Source organism: Leptosomus discolor, chromosome 9, assembly GCF_034619465.1.
Source record: "Leptosomus discolor isolate bLepDis1 chromosome 9, bLepDis1.hap2, whole genome shotgun sequence".
NCBI lineage: Eukaryota > Metazoa > Chordata > Aves > Leptosomiformes > Leptosomidae > Leptosomus > Leptosomus discolor.
Window position 1 is genome coordinate 15,423,313 of NC_141399.1, and position 18,532 is coordinate 15,441,844.

The 18,532-nt window shown below is 35.1% G+C and overlaps 1 protein-coding gene across 1 annotated transcript in view; it reads left to right on the forward strand.

The window, feature by feature from the left end:
- Positions 1–18,532, forward strand: part of CACNA2D3 (calcium voltage-gated channel auxiliary subunit alpha2delta 3) — a 466,721-nt gene that overhangs the window by 175,054 nt on the left and 273,135 nt on the right. The window contains exon 5 of the mRNA XM_086470039.1: positions 4,744–4,906. Coding sequence (XP_086326165.1) covers positions 4,744–4,906 — 163 coding nt within the window. The remainder of the gene's footprint in view (positions 1–4,743; positions 4,907–18,532) is intronic.

Here is an 18,532-nt window from a genome sequence, read left to right on the forward strand (position 1 = left end):
TAAATAAATAAGCTGTTTACAGTGTTAACAAATATTTGATAAATAATTTAAGCATCACAACATATCTGTTTACAATAAGATGTCACTCATCTACCGCAGTTTGTACAATAACGCTATTATGCAAAACGTGACTTTTCAGAATTACCTCTAAATCACTGATGTCTTGTTTTAGCAGAGTATCCACTGTAATCAAGGTGCTTAGTTGAGACATTATGTCAAAATAAGCGGCTAAATGAACAGATACCTTCAAAGTTTCCTTCTCACCTTGCAGATCAGTTCTCTTCTGTAATCTACCCCTGTGATTCTCATTGCATGCCGCAAACCTTGCATTTCCTCAAAATTTTTCTATAATACCTTTTGAATTAATTAATTTTTATTATCATCAACATATGTCTGTGGCAGCCATCCTAAGAGATCATACAGCGTACTCTTTGGCATTGTGGCTGAGTCTATCTTATGGTGTTTTGAAACAAAACTTGCCTTTGCTAGTCAGCCTGAATGAACCTGTAAAACAATTTTGTGATCAACCTCCTAACAGCCCCATAAGTCTCTACCTGCTGTGATTATACCAGTATGTTACAGAATCCCAGGGTTCTGCAGATTATTAGCAATATGATTCTTTGAGTTGTCTCACATATGGTTAGCTCCTTGCTGAGGCAGAATGGTCCACCTGTTGTTCTGTTGAGTGCTCCTGGTCACTTTATATTGGCTTGCGTTGGAAAGGCTTTCTTCACAAGGTTAAAATATTAGTATCACATGAAAGCTGGGATTCCTATTTGTCCCAAATTTTTATGTCCTTTCTCTAGGTCTTCATTAGAATACAATGGGCGCTTTCAAAATGGTTGATCAAACACTCAGAATGATGCAGGTGCTGTTACGGAATGTACAAACAAAAACCCCCAACATGTTTCCTTGAACAAATTTAAATGCACAAAAATATAAAATTTCTTGTTTAGATCTTGAGGTGCATATAATGGATTACATTAATGAGATTTTCTTCGAATGCTTTTTCTCCAGTTCATTGCTCACTGTGCAAGTCTATGTGTAAGAATAATGTAAACTCACCTGTTGGCCAAGTCACAGTATAGTCTGCTTATGCTCCAAAGCTGGATAATTATTTTGTTACTTATTGGACTAATAACTTTTTGGCATGTTATATTGTGCGCTGTCAGAACTCACCTAGTTAAGGTTACATTAGAGATTGACCTCCATTGACAAGATTAAATTGAAGTAATTTTCTCTTAGAGCTTAGCAGGTAGAGTATTTGTGTTGTCAGCAAACAGGACTTTATCCTCTTTCCCTTGGTCTTTATCTTGAATGCAGCATCAAAATGCCAGTCGGATTTACTTTAGCATTTTTTTTCTCCAATTTTTATTTTTAATTTTCCTTCTATCACCTTTCAGCTGTCACACTCAATGATTTTCTTGGAAGGAAAGTGCCCAAAAGAAGCAACTGTATAACAGCCCTGTTTAAATGCTTTTTCTGATCTTTTTCAGAAGTATTTTTTAGCTGTATATATTACTTGATGTTTAATCCTTAGAACTTGCAGAACTGTCTTAAATGCGTTATTTTGGTAGGCTTCTCACTCTCAAAGAAATCCCAACAAAACAAACCCCAAGCCCCCTAAATCAAACAGAAAAAAAGCCCCAGGGAAATATTAATTATCTGTAATACCATAAGGACTATTTTATGCTACAATTTCTTTTAAAAAAACCCCATATAAATCGTATTATTGTGTATACACTTGTAGAAATGAAAAGAGAAAATACAAACTCAAACCAATAAATCAGTGAATGCTAAATCCACCAAAGAAACAATCAGTCCTAAATATCCTTAATTGTGAAACAAGTGGTTTTGTTTATCTAGAATATAGCAGATTTTAATACTTGGCTACCCTTCCCAAATACAGAACATGATGAAGGAGGATGTCTAATAATTAACTCCTTTGGAAAAGGAAATAACCCACTGAATGAAAGGAAATAATATTATTTTGGAGGTGATTTCTATGTATGTTCTGACATTCTTACTTGAAACTTGTTCATTTTTCCTACCATTTCTAAAGTATTATAAAACCCATGGTCAAGGTAAAATTACATCTTTGAAATCACTAAGTGTATATGTGAATTACTGTAGAAATTATTCCACGGTATGTAGCTTAAATTCAGTTAAAGGAGAACAGTATGTTGCATATTTTAGCACAGAATCTTTTATCTCCAAATGTATTCACCTTTTGCATAAAGTGTAATATTTAAATACAGCTTTTTGCATTAGGTGTTGTGAATGCTTTCAATGGTGGTCTTTAATCAGGAAGCAAAAAACCAAAACCCCTTTGACTTTTCTGTGGCAATCCTGATAAGACTTACAAAGCCAAGAAGTGTCATGGAAGCAACACAACAGCTTATCTGTAGCTCCAGCAGCTGTGGAGGTGATGCCATGTTCAATAGAGAAAAAGGAAAACAAAACCTTGTCTTCAAGGACAAGAAAACAAGTGATTTGGAAACATGATGAAACAGTCATCCTCACCCTTCTGGAACTTAACTGTCCAGGGGGTGTGAAGAGAGAGGTGGCTGGCAAGAAAGAAGGATGAAATACTGTACTCCCAGGGGATGGAATATCAGCCTTTCTTCCAGGCTTAAATACTACCTAATATATCATGGAAAAGCTGCAGACCTTACTTCTTTCTTGCTTGGAATTGGAGTAGAATTGCATTTTACAATAGTCATTAGTACATGGCTTAATGTTGGAAGGAATATTCTATTTCTTAGTAAAATGTGAAATACAAGTTGGGCTTTCAGGTCTTCTGCCAACTGTCTCTGGCTTTTGCAGAAAGGGTAAACTGAAAAAGCTGCTGTTGCATGTGGGCGGCAGGAATGCAATGCAGTTAATGATCTGTGATAAACCTGGATAATAATCAGAGATGGAGAAGGTTTCTCCTAAATAGAATGAGTACTGGTGTTTCTTGGAAATGATCACGTTTCTTCATCCTTTTGTGTTCGGTATGAAAAGAATCAAATCTATAAGTGTGACAATTCCCCAGATGGTATAGAGCAGGTTAGCGTCTGTGGGGATGTTTGAGATTTCTCATACCTTTTGGAAATAATTAATCAATGAAACTACAACTTTAGACAAATTGTATCTCTACTCTTTTCTGTACCTGTGGCTCCTGGAGAAAAAAAAAATAAAAAAAGACAACTGCGGTTTTTTTGCAGAACTTTAGAAATTCAATAGCTGTATATATTCATGAAACGTATGCAATAGATTATTTGGCTCATCTCAGTATAAACCAATTAAAGTAAAATATCTTTGAGGTCAAATGTTTAACCATGTCAGAATAATTTCTGGATTTCTGTTAAATTGATTTTTAAATATTGATGTGTCTCAGTCTTTGCTGTATGTGATTAACAGTACATGGAACACTGAATTTGTCTGAATATTTGTGTCATACACAGAAGGTACTCAAAATGTAGCTAATATATAGTGGCTTCTTCTGTATTCTTCTTTCTAAAATATAAAGTATGGGTTGGTCATTTTGAAAATCTAAAAGCTAAAAGAGCAGGATATAGAAAGCTGTTTTCCAGGTAAGCCTCCATTGAAGATACTGCTTAAATTATCAAAACTTTTAATGGAAGCATATAGATTGTAAGATTTTAACTACTTCTTGTTTCGTAGAACGAGTTGTATACCACACTAAGAGTGCTTGTGAAAAGGCTTTTAAGTTTTTGTACTTGTTGGTCTGTTTTGGCTTTGTAAATGATATAATATGTTTAACCTTCTACAGGTTGTATAGAAATATATGATCTATGAACACATAGATTTATGTCTAAATATTATTTATATTGATTTACTTTCAAATTGATAGTTAGGGCAGTGGCCAATGTTTAAATTAATGAGATTCTTCAAAGACACTAAGCTTTGGTCCCTTTCAATTAAGAAACACATCACAAACTGTTGCCATGGGTTAAGGTTATTTAAGAGGTTAAAGAGTAGTCTTCACTGTTTGTTGTCTTCAAAGCTTGATAGAATTTCTGGTTAAATTAGGTCATAAAGAAATCAATAATTTTATCTAAATTGCTTTTGCTTATCTGGTTACAGTTCTGTACAAAATAGGCCGAATATTCCTCAGGAATCTGTAACAGGCAGACAATAATTTCTCGTTCACAATAAGTCACTGCTAAGTTTATATGCCCATATTAAAATATGCATAATTTTACAAAACCTACTATGATGTACATTTGTAAAATTCAGTGTTAAGCAAATATTTTTCTCTAGGAAATGTTGGTCAGTACACACTGGGCAAGCAACAACAGCTGTAGTTAATATTCCTGTGAAGTAAAAACACTTCTAAATTGTCAAAACCTAAGTTCAACATTGATAGTTCTTGAACTGATGGAAATAAGCTAAGCAGAGAGATCATAATTAAATAATTGTATAGAGAGCTTTGTATTAAAAATAGTGCATATATCATTTATGTTCAAAGAGTTTGTTGGGCTGACCTTAACATTTTCAGGGTAGCCAGAGACCTGAGGTTATACGGGGTTTTCTTGAGATGTGTTGGTAAGTCTGATTTCAGAAATGTATCTGTACTAGGAGTGTAGAGGGAATCTGAGATAATAAAAAAAATCTCGTTCTTTTATTCTAGATGGAGATCCATGCACATGTTAATCGATGGACTGATAAGTTAAAATACTCAAACCACATATTCTTATGCTGTACTTGAATTCTGAATGCTGGTTTCTGTTGCAGTATGAATACTTCAATGCTGTGCTCATAAATGAACGAGATGAAGAAGGAAACTATCTGGAGCTGGGGAAGGAGTTCATTCTAGTGCCAAATGACCACTTCAATAACTTGCCTGTGAACATCAGTCTGAGTGATGTCCAAGTACCGACCAATATGTACAATAAGGGTAAGAAAAGAGCTGTTTTATTTCATCATTCCACTGGCCTCTTGCTTTTAAAATGAAGCTGTCAATTAACTATATATTGTGTGTGTGTTTCCAGTTTGCAATTAAACTGAAATTTCAGTGAAAGAATGCTTAAAGTATGACTTTTGTAATATCTTTTGTTCTGTGGCAATTTAGTGATGTAATATGGTCAATGGTTTGCATATTAGACTTGCATAAATTCTGCCATAGAATACGGCAGAATGTGTTTATATGTGTTTATTCTTATATTTTCCAGAATCTCCAAATCAGTTTAACAGATCTTACATTGTCACTTGTAAATTATGTTCTGTCTTTGCTGAGAGCTAGAATTGTCTTTGAAAGATACAGGGTAGATGGGAGGCAAATATTTTATTAAATTTATGCTCCCGAGCTTCTGGGAACAACTCTAGCTGTATATGACTATATACACAGCTCCTGTGAGTTTTCAGATATTTAAGAGGAATAAACCACATTTAAAATTTCTGCTTCCCTGACTATTTGTTATAAGTGCTGGACAGCACATAGCACTAACAAACAGCTACAATACTTATTAGGAGTGATGTACTTAGGTCTAAAAATTTGGAATGCAAACTGAACTCAGGTATGTGCTTACTCATCTTCCTTTTGCCACTTCCCTTTATTCAGACAGCAGAATTTTCTAATTTTATGGTGCTTATGCAGCACCCATCTATTTATTTTTGTCAAGCCAGTAATAAAATAAAAATGAAGAAGGAAAGGGCCAAAGTTTCCAAACAATGTCTACAGTATATTTGTCACTGGTCTGTAGAGAGCTGCCTAATCTCATTATCTGGTTCCCCTTCCGTGTTTTAACTATACTAAAAGACAGCTAAAAATACGTTAAGTGCTTTCCCTGTAATACATTCCAGGCTAGCAATTGTGGTAATTCATGCAAGGATATTGTGTTATCACAAATGGAAGAAGAATTGATTTGGATATGTTCAGCTGATAAGAGAAGCAATTGATATGACAGCTTCTCTTCAAAGTTATGATTCAGATGTGAGAATCTTGAGAAGCCAAAAATTGTACAGTAATGTCTCAAATTAGGGATTACAAAATAAAAGCTTCCCAGTGAGTATTTGAAAGGCTGTGAAATGATTAATATAGGGTATTTTGAAAAGATTTGGAAAATGCTTAAAGCTTCTAAAGCTACCAAACCATATTTCTTGCAAGTGCTAATATTTTTTTTTAACTGCACCTGTCTAGAAAGTAATTCATTCCAGAATTGCTAAGCAGGAAAAAATAGAGAAAAAAAGTGTGGTTGCAAACGGATATAGAGATCAGGCAATCATATTTTTCTGGAGAAGCAACTTAACCTGAATAATTAGTGAGAGCAGTAAAACTAAAGGACCTTCAGTTACACGATATGTAGTACTGCTATGTATAAATACATTTTTATATGCTGATTAATTACAGTTAAAGGCCAAAGTCAAAGGGCTTGTTGCATCTTGGTTTGGCCTCTAATACAGGCACTGCCTGTAGAGATGGGGAAGATAGAGCTGTGTGATGATTCCTGTTTCCACTTTGTCTAATTGAAACCAGCCGAACTCATCACTTTATGCAGCTGCAGAAAAGCTTTTTTTTTTTTTTTTTTTTTTAATAATTTAAATGTATTCCGATTACTGAAATCTGCTTTGTTGCTGACATTTTCCTTACACATGAACATGATAGTCTTGGCTTGGAGACTGGCAATATCTGGAAATGTTACTCTTACCAAGAAGAGTCTGTATACTTACATTTTTTTGTTGCCCATTTTTCCAGTGCTGTAATGTGGAAGGGTGATAACATGTTAATTAAATCCTAGCCTGAGGGTACAGGCAGTAGATATTGATAGGTTTACAACCAAGTGTCTGCATGACACCATTTCTCTAGAAAATGTCTGTTGTTAGTTTCCAGGTTATGTTTTATTTTATTGAATTACTCGGCAAAACGACAGCCCAAACTCAGTTGAAAACAGACAAGTGTGATCACTGAATATTTAAACACAGGAGTCTCAAGTCAGTGTAGAAAAATGGATGCTTTATTTGTGAGGTAATTCTAAGGGGTTTCCTTCATTTTGGGTTTTCTAGTTGTAGGTATATTAATGATTTGTAATGTAGACTCATAGGACTCATTAAAGGGTTGAAAAATATGCCTTAGTCTGAAAGACTCCAGAAGCTCAGTCCTTTTAGCTTATTCAAGAGATGATAAAAGATTAATTAGTTGATGTCTAGTTAATTACTAAGACCAGGCTCTATAATCTGGTTGCCAAAAGTTTAAAAAGATCCAATGTCTGAAACTGGGTTCCATTATTTTGCAAATTGCACAAATATGGCCACAGTTAAGGCATGGGGGGTTGTTTGTGGTGTGGGGTTTTTTTGGTTGGGTTTTTTTTGTTTTTTTTTTTTTTTTTTAAATTAAGATAGATAGTGGTCTATTAGAAGGATGTCATCCTACGTCTGTCCCCCCCAAGCCCTTAGTTAAGACTAGATTCTTTTTTGCGCGGTTTTAAAAAAATACATTGTTTACAATTAGATTGGGGAAAAAATTTGGCCTGGTCAGCTTGCATGATCATAGTGATCCCTCTCAGCTGTAGAATTGCTAAAGTTGGGTATTCATAGTCCCTAACTAGGCTCTAAATGAAATTGGCTTAAAAACCCTGGGACATAAATACATTGCTATTGTTATATCTTCCCGGCTCTTTCAGCCTCTGCATAGAAAAGCTGAAAAATATTGATGGTAACAACAGGACTCAATAATTCCCACTCTAAGGAAACCATCAAATTTAGAATCTGAAAATAAAACGCAAAAGCAAATTTCATGACATTTACAATGAAAGCTGAAAGATGAAATACCATTAATGTTGCAACTATGATACTAAAATTTAACATGGAGCATTTTGAAAAGGAAAATGAAAGCAAATAAAAAAGGCTGCCAACCTAATTTGTAAGCATACATGTAACTCTAGTGCCATCTTTGAGTACAGATTGCATGCCCCTACTATAAATGTAGAAGGAAAAGTAAATTAGTGAATTTAATAAAGAATCAGTGCATTTATTTATTGCATTTATGGTACTCTTGATCATGACTGTAAAATATAAAGAGCTAGTCTGGTTACTGATGTGTTCTTATACTTTTCATTCCCTTTTTCTACACACTCTCGTCCCCTGGTTTCTCGATATCTTACAGTGCATATCAGTTAATGAACTTTGGAATACTATATATATTGTGAATATAATGTCAACACAGACATACCTTTCAGCTCTAGGCTGTTTCACAGCAAGGCTGGCAGTCCATTTAAACTGCAGAACATTCTGATGGAATTGGCCTCTGTCATTTTCCCTGAAAATAACTGCTTATGATGATGTTTTGCTTTTGAAATGTATAAGCACACATCGGGATTCTAAATCTGTCAGTGCATTGTTTCTTTTCCTTAGGCATTAAGTGTCTAAAGTTCATTGCCTATAGCCACAGGATTTGCAAGGAAATATCCTTTTAAACAATGAATAAATAATTAAGATTAAGTAAGAAGTTCTGTGATAACTGTCGTAGCAAGTGGTAGCTTTTTCTTCCATGCACAATTTTAGTAAGTGGTGATTGTTAACTGTGTACAGATTTCTGACAGGAAGTAGGGAAAAGGGCTCTTACTGAATTAATCATATAGGTATTTTCATAGATGAAAAAGGAAGGGAGGAAGAAAGTTACTTTTTTCATATTAGAAGAAAACTTTAGTTTTGGAAAGCAGAGAATCAGTCTGAACCCAGTTTGGACAATGCAGTACCAAGACAGGAATCTAGGTATGAGAACAAGTGAGTGTAAGGCACTAATTCAGCTGCTGCTATTTTTCTAATAAAGTTTATTTACATGGGTTATATATCAGCACCAAAGTGAGTTTTCATATCTCTTATTTTTTATATCTCTTCTATTATTTTAGAATGTAAGTGATTTGGGACATGCTACTTCTGAGACATATCTTGCATATATACTTCCATAGGTGTGTCTTCCGAAGATACTCAGATATACCTTTCTACATATCAGTCAGTATATATAAACAGCTATTGTGGAAGGTATTAATAATAATGAAAAATAATTAATGATTTAAAGTTTATGTAGTTTCAACATTTGCTTTATTGCTTTCTGAGATGCTGGTAGTATATTTATAAGAACCTAGGAATGTGACATACAATTAAAAAGCAGGCAGTTGGAATGTGGGCTAGGCTTTCTAGCAACCATCCACAGAGAACATGGTTTCTGGCAGTACGATTGCCACTGGGGAAGAAGTAAGATTCTACAATGGATTTATGTACATGAGCAGATGATAAAAGAAGGCTTCAGAACACTCAAATCTGATCTTGTAGATGTTGATAGCACATAAAAATAAAATTAAAATAGAGTAGCATTTTACCTTTTGTTAGTACAAGAACGTAGATAGTCTTAACTTCTTAAAACCCTACATTCTTTATCCAAAGTACATGCTGTATCTGAGCTGAAGAATCTATTCCAGTTTTATTTTTCTAAATCTGTTGCCTTATATTTACCTATAGTTGTGGACAGCAGTGACATGTTTTCTGCTATTGAGTTTACACTCAGCGTTTTTTCAAGTTCTTGGAAGATGCTTAGGAATACTTGGCTAAATGTGGATTTCAGAGGAATGTAGATGAAAACCGAAGCGAGGGCGAGCATGAATGCGTCTCGGTGACACACACTCAGACAATTCTAAAATATGGTACTTGTTGAAAAGTGTAGTATAGCATAGTACAGTACCAGAAGTGACAGACAGCAGGATCTCATCTGCTTATGTTAGCATCGCATAAAATCTAGTAAATTCAAGAAGATCTTAATAAATGCATTATCTCAACATCAACTGAAAACAACTCCTGTTTTTGAGCTTTTGCACTGAGTCTTTGTTTACATGATAAGGTAAACTTTACATTTGTGGTTCGCAGAAAGGGAAAAGCTCCCATTCTCTTCAATACTTCAGAAATTTCTAGATTCAAGCACTTCTCCTTGCCTTTTAAACTATCTTTCTATTGTACCTTTCTGTTTTTCCCTTCGGTCCTTAGAATTGTGGGCTTCTGTATTTTGCAAATTTTACTCTCATTCTCCTAGTGTTAGCTGCTAAAAAGTTAGACTAATTCACTAACTAACATAATTGACTAACTAATTTAACTGGCACTAAATTCTCCTTTATCAGTTACTGGTGCAAACTAGAGGGTTGGAATCCTTGGAAAAAAAAAGACAATTACATTATTGTTGCAAAATCAGTATTAAACTGCTATTGCCTCTTCCATCCCTAGGAATGCAAATAGGCAGCTACTTAGATACATCACAGCAGGCATTTGCCCATCTGGAAGACTTTTTAGTCCTTTTCCATTTCTGGGGAATTACTCCAGTGTTTCTTGAATATTTCTAGGACTTGACCTTGCAGAACACTTCTGGAATAACTGTAGTGTAAGAATTCGTAGTGATTTATAAGGTTAGTTGATGCACTATATGTTTTCTCAAAAGTGTAAAGTCTTTTGTTTAACTACCTTTTGTTGTTTCCAAAAATTAAATAGTTAGAATTTTGGATTTTAAGAAGTTCAGTGTCTACAGCCTCTGGTTGGGAATCAAGGGTAGATAGTAAGATTCTTAGGGATGTACTTCTACAGTTTGATTGCCTTAAATAATTTGGTTTTTACATGAGTAAACAATACCTCACTCAGACCTCTAGATACAAATGAATACAATGAAATGTGATGTTATGCAGGTCTCTTACAGTAGAAACAATAATAAAACTAAATGGGTTCTAATCACCACTGGATAGAAAAGAACCACTCTGTCTTTACTGAATCTGTTTAGCATAAAAGTGCTCAGTGTAATAATTTCTTCAGTGTAAGAAATTTAGAGCTAAAAAGAGATTTCTGTGCCTGAGAGCTTTTTCAAGTATAAAAATATTATTTATTTCAGAAACATTAGGTCTCAAAATTTTCACTCTAGCTCTGCCTCCAGATTTGTTCTGGACTAAAGTACTAGACACACAAAGAAAACCTTTCTAAATGTTCTAAAAAAATAACAATGCCATTTAGAATGAGGTCAGTTTTACTTTCCTAGTTGGATATCTGCTACCTCCATTTCCTTTCTTTGTCTTCCCAAGAAAACACAAAGAATGAATGTGGTTACTCAGGCCTAGTTTTGTACTAACTCTTAGATGAACTTGCATAGTTTCATCCTTGCGCCATTTCATTTGTTCCTGTTCAGGCCCATACTAACACTTTGACAGCTGCACATTGTATTCCTTTGCTCATCACAACTTTTTTCCCTGCTTACCGAACCGTACTGTATCCTATTCTCAATCCTGAACTTATATCTCCATTTTCTGTGAGCTAGTTCTTTCTTGATCTCCTTTGTGCTTATGGTTCTGACAAGGCTTTCTGTACCGTTTTTTTTGGAGATGAATTACCTATAAAGAAGTTCTGAAGTGTCTCAAGGCATAATTGGATGTATGATGTCAGCTGCAGGTTATTAGGGGATAAGAAATTACTGCTCTCTGCCACTTGTGCTTGCTGAGTATTACTATCCCATTCAAACCAGCTGTCATAAGCTATTCTGTAAGCTCTTCCCAAAACTGGTTTGGTAAAAGGAATTAGATCAGCATTTTTCCCAGCAGAGTGTTTGCAAATAGAATCGTTTTGACAGAAGTAGGGTGGGGGCAACTGTATGTGAATCTGTCTACAGATGGTGGAGGAAGGAGACATGTGCCAGTAGAGGTAGATTGGGGAAAAAGGTTAATCTCTTTACATAGGATGAGATAAGACGCATCCTGATCAACATGTCTGATTTTGCCTTTAAAAAAAATAAAAAGAGACAAGAAAAATAATTCCTCTTGGCAATAGAAAGGAAGTAGGCTTACATAAGTTGATTTAAACTAAAGGGAGTTTTTTCCTTTGTTGTCATTTCAAGTTTACTATATATATATATATAATCTTGTTTTACTTGCTGAGTTTTATAATGGAGGAATGTTTCCTAGAGACTAAACCTTCGTCCTATTAATGCAGCCGACAGTGGAATTAGATACATTCTACAGCTTTGCAAGACTTAGTTATCCGTTGAGTTTTTTGTATTTATTGAAAGTGATCGAGTAGGGAGTCCAAACTTACTACCAGATAAACAATAGATTTTCAAATCCTAAATTTCCTTGATTATTTTAAATGATCTTTTTTTTTGTCACTAGTGAATGTCAGAGGAAAAGACATATAGGCACATCTATGCTACATGGCGGAGAGTTGCGCGTTCTGATCTTACCCCAAAGAATGTTGACATATAGGCATGATTTACTAGAGTATTGCATGGAAATATTGTGGATGCAAGACAGTTTTGTGACCGTGGTTCTGCAACTAAGTTGTCAAGTCCTGGATGACAAGAATTTTAATTTATTAAGGTGCAGCACAAGGTTAATGTCTCTATTTTGCTTCCCATCCAGAGATAGCTAGGTTGCACCTCTGTACTGTCTTCCACTTGTACAGAAGAGTTCTTAGACTTTGTGAGAAGAATTGATCACTGCCTTTGGAGTGCATGAGGTGAAATGTTGATTGGTATATGGAAAAGCAGGGTGTAGTGGGTAATGCACAGAAGGAGCATATTAACGTGACTACATATAGTAAAACCTACAATAATAGCTATCTTCCATAAATGACTTTCTGAGTCCGGAAGGCACTTAGAAGCACCTTCCTGCTTTCCTACTTGTTGCTCAAGCTGAATTAAAATACCAGTGTCTGGGCACGTGCAGATAGTTATTCAAATGCATTTTCATTTTTTTAGAAACTTGATATCCATAACTGCCTGTCTAAAAGGTGAAGGACTACACTTCAGGGAGTAAGTATGGTCTGTGCAGGGAGAAGAAAATATGTTAAAATCAGTTACTGATTTTAGCAATCATATGTCAAAATAAAACATAAAATTTCCTCAAAAACGTGAACTGTTGAACCATGTTTCAACTTTTTCCTTATATCAGTATGTTTTATGAACATGAACTTTTTGTACAGTGCTTACACTGATTTCTTTTTACTGTTGACATTATTTATATGAATACATTTCTCTTAGCATATTCCTGCATCTTTGTCTGACATTTCACAATGTCTACCAGTATAAAAGGCTGAATTTTCCCATTCATTGTTACATCAAGCAAGTTGTAATTCACAGTACTGCCAAATGATTTGGAAATACATTTTGGGCTTGCAGTCGTGAATTTCGTGAATTTTGTTGTTGATTAAGTCTTCATTCCCTACTATAATATATTTTAGATGGGAGCAGGTGAACAATATGGTTTAAATCAAATAATTATAACTGACTTCTAAAAATATCTCTCCTTAATAACAATTCCCTCTTTCCTGCCCCTGACATTAGACTGCAATATGTGCATTCCGCTAGTTGCTGTTTTGGCACTAGAAGGAATTTTTCTTCTTATCAGATTGACTGGTCTTTGGCAAATATGTATCAGCAGCCCAGAGACTGGTTAGCTTATAAAATCTCTGCAATCATAAATTGGCAGGTGCCTTAGTAAATTACTTTTACGTTTTTGCATCATTGGGCCTGGTTCTCTATTAAATTAGGCAATATAGGTATGTTATGGGGAAGATGATTTTTAAGGAAGATGGAGAATAGTGTGGGCATGGTCAGGTGAAAAATTAATTTCTTCAAATCCTTTTTGTTTGAGGTGTTAAAAAAATGTGTAAAAAAGAAAAAGGTTACATTGGATTGCAGATTGTCAGCTATCTATACAGGTATATTTAGACAGTGAAGTAGTAGCCTTAGTACAAGACGTTGCTCTTACCAGCAGAGCAGAACCACCAAGACAGAAAATAAAATTTGATGATCACTGTTACACAAGCCAAGAGTTAATCTGCTGTTTTGAAAAATAAAAGCAATAATATAAATTTTGACTTTGAGAAGTCTGACTGTCTTCTGTCCCTTCCATCCTCATACTGTGGTATAGCTGCTGTTCTGTGTTTTTGAAGTACAGGAAGGGATTTTATCAGCTTTCCATGACTGCAGAGTTTTTCTGTGATTGATTCTGGAGTCCAAGAATATTTTCAAGCATTTCTGTCAACAAGAGATATGGTTTATGTCAACTCAACTAACAAACATAAGGCACAAAATATGTTGCTAAGAGTCTCAAGCTGTCATCAGCATTTAAAAAAAAATGGTTCATGAATGTAAAATGCAATTAAAAGTTCAATAATATGCAAAAAGATAAAGAAATCTTCATTAATAACAGTCTAAATTAATTTTTCCTTAAATTATTACCACACAGACTAATTCCATGTCATTGGGTTTGAAATACATTCAAGTACTAGTAACAATTTTGACTCTGTAACAGTGATCACTGAGTAAATATGGATTTACAGAACAAATGATTAAAAAGTATCTTGCAAGTCTTGAGGTATATTTGGACTTACTTCAGAGACAAGATGACTATACATATCCTATATTTTCCTATGGATTTCAATTAAATTTGTATTATTGCTCTCATTATTTTCACATTTCAATGCTTTCTATGTGGAAAACCCCATATTTAGCATTCTTCCATGACTTAGTATATTTGATTTGGTCTTTTTTCACAGGCTTGCAATACTCTTCTGCAGAAGTAGGCTTTATCTCTTTCTCTTATGGCTTTGATCATGACATGATTATTTGTAGCACATGTGTACTCTCTTTTGTGCCTCTCTTTGTCTCTCATCACCTATAATTTACTGGCTGTTGAACGTATAGATTTTATTATGTGTGCTTAAAAGTGTTGTGTTATTATTACTACTACTATTATGGAAAGTTGGCAATCATTTATTTGTGTGCTCTCATTTTCTGGGTTGTAGATCATAGAATCATAGAATAGTTTGGGTTGGAACGGGCCTTTAAAGGTCATCCAGCCCAACGCCCCTGCAGTGAACAGGGACATCTTCAACTGGATCTGGTTGCTCAGAGCCCCCGTCCAACCTGACTTTAACATTTCCAGGGATGGAGCATCTACCACCTCTCTGGGCAACCTGTTCCAGTGTTTTACCACCCTCATGGTTAAAAATGTCTTCCTTATATCTAGTCTGAATCTGCAGCCTTTTAGTTTTAAACCATTACGCCTTGTCCTATTGCAAGATGTTTTCTTTCCTTGCAATTTCCTTCCTATCTTTCTATCTTTATAATCACTGATACCTTAAGAGATTATTTACAAACAGTATGAATGCAATACAACTTTGAATAATTCTGATGTCTAATAATACTAAATGTCTTTAGTAACAAAAGCATCAGGTCTGCTTTTCCGCTTACCATGTTTACTTCTTGAATGCTGGGAACATTGCAAAAGTAGATCTTAGACTTAGACATCACAAATTGTCTTTAAGTTATGCTTGAACAATTTGGAGACTGGTAAAGAATATCACCTGCGTCAAATGGCATTTCCATTGCATGATTTTCACTGCATGTTAAAATATGAGTTTATGCACTACAAGTCAATAAATGCAGACTCTAATCAAAAGTTTTACTTGCATGGGAAAAAAAATCTGCTGCGTGTAATAGACCCTTCTCTAAAAGGTATTGAAATGTAATGAACCACAACCATTTTTTGATTAAGTGAGGTTTTTTTCAATTTGATACTTAAAAAGAGCAATGAATATTCTTCGGTCATACTTTCCTATCAATGTCTTCCACGTGTCTGTCAAAATCAAGATCACCTATTTTCTAGAATATTAAAACAAACAAAAAAAATCATTTCTCCAGTGATGCAGAAAGATTATAATTGCAGCTAACAGATATGTAAAACCATTCTCCTGCAAGGTGTGAAATCAAGAAATAAAATCTTGTCTGTCATTTTCGTGTATGATTTTATGGACTATGCTTCTGAAAATTCAACATCCTGGAGTTGTTATTTAAATAGTCATGGCCGCATATTGTCCTGAACCACTATATTTATATTTTGAAATCCTTCCCCCGACTTGTTTGTCTTCGTGTTTTAAGATCTCTAGGACAGTGTTTGCACTGTCTTCCTAACTTTAGTCATTGTTTAATTTAAAGGAACTTTCTTAGTCTAACTGATTTAGTCAAGGTTGCAGAGAATTTCCTATCTTCCCATATTTCTTTGTTTTAACTCTTACTGGCTATTGGACAAAGCTGCACAGACTTCTCCACTTGTTCCATCTGGTTTTGCTCAAATTCTGCCTGAAATCCGATTCCCAGAGTCTACTCAGCCTGCTGCTTTGTTCTTGCAAAGGTCTTTATCTTCACAGATTTTTTTTTAATTTTTTTTTTTTCACTTCTCTGTCTCTAACAGCAAGTCTTTTGGAAATGTCATCACAACGCAAGATGTGTACTGTGCTTTATCTTTCTTGTATCCTAGTCTGTCTGTCTCTGGCTGTGGATCTAATCTGTATGTTTCTAGTACATCCACATCACCATGGCAACTAGATGTCTGATACAGGCTACATGGTAACATTAAGTTTTTCCTCTAAAAAGCCCTACTTTTTACCACTCCTTATTCAGCAGCTGTTGCTTAGTTACTTGGGGTTGGGCTTTGCCTCTTGACCAATGTGAGCTAGTGGAGGTTCGTTAATATGCACTACCTCAGGTACAATATTAAGAGGCTTTCTGACCTGAGACATGTCTGTTAATTGTGATGCCTCCCCTACTTCCTTGTTGCTTCCAGCGGCAAGAAAGCAACAGTAATTTACCATTGTTCTATAATGGTAGAAAATCACTCTGTCTCCTCTTTTATCTTTCCTTTTTCTGTAGTATTGTCTCTGAGTATTAACTTCTCTGATTAGAAGCTGTAGAGCCACTGTTTCAGCTCACATTGTGAATGGTTGGAAGCAGCAGCTGTTTAATGCCGTTATTCCTGTCCACTTGGGCCTGGGTACTAGGTAACCCGTATGGAAATGTATAAAGGCATATCCACAGTAAACATTGGAACTCAACTGAGAGCATTAAAAGGCTACTGTGGAGTGTGGAGTTGCAGGTAATGAATGCTGCTATAAGGCTCCTCATTAGCATATGCTTGCTGCCATGTTAGTTCAGCTCTGTGACTTCCAGCACTGGAATCAGTATCTCAGTACGGTCCTGCACCGCATTTACTTGGGTATAAGTGTAAGTGGGCTCAATGTGAACGCAGGGAGATCTATTACCTCAAATTTCATAAGCATAAGTTCACATTGGGTCCCACTGACTACCTCTCCAGAAAATGTCTTGGGTTTGTACGTTCAAACTGAATTTTGTCCTCACTTGCTGCAATTCACCTGGTTTACTTTGAGGGATGTTATATTGGAATGGTGAATGAGAGAAATGCCATGTGGACCCCTTGAACTGTAGGGGAAGACTGTGGATTACGAAGAAAAATTAAGTAAATGAAGCACAAAAGCAAAAGTACCACTAGACTGAGAACACGAATAAGCAGCAAGGCAACGGCAACCTCTCTTTGAATCGGAGTGAATTTACTGAACTCGAAGAGAGTACATTTTAATCTGAGAAGTTTAAACTATTTTCAACCCAAGCACTATTACTGTCCATACTCTCAACATCCGTGATTTGGAGGCATGTTGTGTTTGTGGTGCTTACCTGAACAGGAGTCTGGTAAGTTACTTCAGCTTCATCTTTGATTATCCTGGAAATTACCTACTTTACCCAAACATCACTTAAGGGAAGAAAGTTGTCTTCTTGCCTGTTTACAATTAGCATTGCTGAATGAAAAAGAAACTTTAAGTATGTCAACACTCTTCTCATAGCAATAGATGTTAAAAAAATAATGAAGATTAATTAGAATTGGTTTGTTCTCTTTTAAAGTGCTAACTTTCCTTACTTGTTTTTATTTCATTATTTTAATGAGAAAAAGCGATCAGAGAATCAGGGTATGTTCTGCCATCGGCTTAAAATAACGATCAGGGAAAAGTACCTAGGGTATCTTTCATTGTGCAATATATTAACGAAAAAAAATCTTATGATTTGACACGTGGTTATTTTTAGTGGACTGAGTTTATATGCTAAGAATGCGTTGGAGGGGTTATTTGAGTGTTTTTTGGTTTATTTTGCTTTATTTAGGAATGCCTTTCCAATCCAGTTCTTAATCTATAACCTTAGTGGTAATTGACATAAAGTTTTCTGAAAAACTTTAGGACTGAATATGCAAAAACATTTGACTAAATGGTTGTATGGCAAATGTAAAACTTGTAGCTTCCGTCTAGTATGGAGCGGAGAAGATTAGATTGACATTTGACAAAGAATAACAGAAGTTTATATAAAGATACATTTTCTTCATTTTGTGTACTATTTTTGAATATAGTAATAATTTCTCTCTCCATCCTGCTATATAACACAGATCCTTGTTTGATTTTACTTGGATCTGTGTTGTGTGAAAAGGAGAAAAGAAGGTTTGTTCTGGTTAAGTATTAGTATGCTTGGCTAGAATGTAAACTCTTTCAAAGTATTGTTTGGCTGAAAACTTACAAAGACATTTTTACACTGTACTTTGTTTATCTAGGTGTCTTTCTTGCAGCTTTATTTGGCACATTCCTGAAGCAGCAAATAGTGTTTAAGAATCCATAACTGATTTTGTAATGTATTCATCCCAAGATGCATTTCTGCATCTGCTCAGTG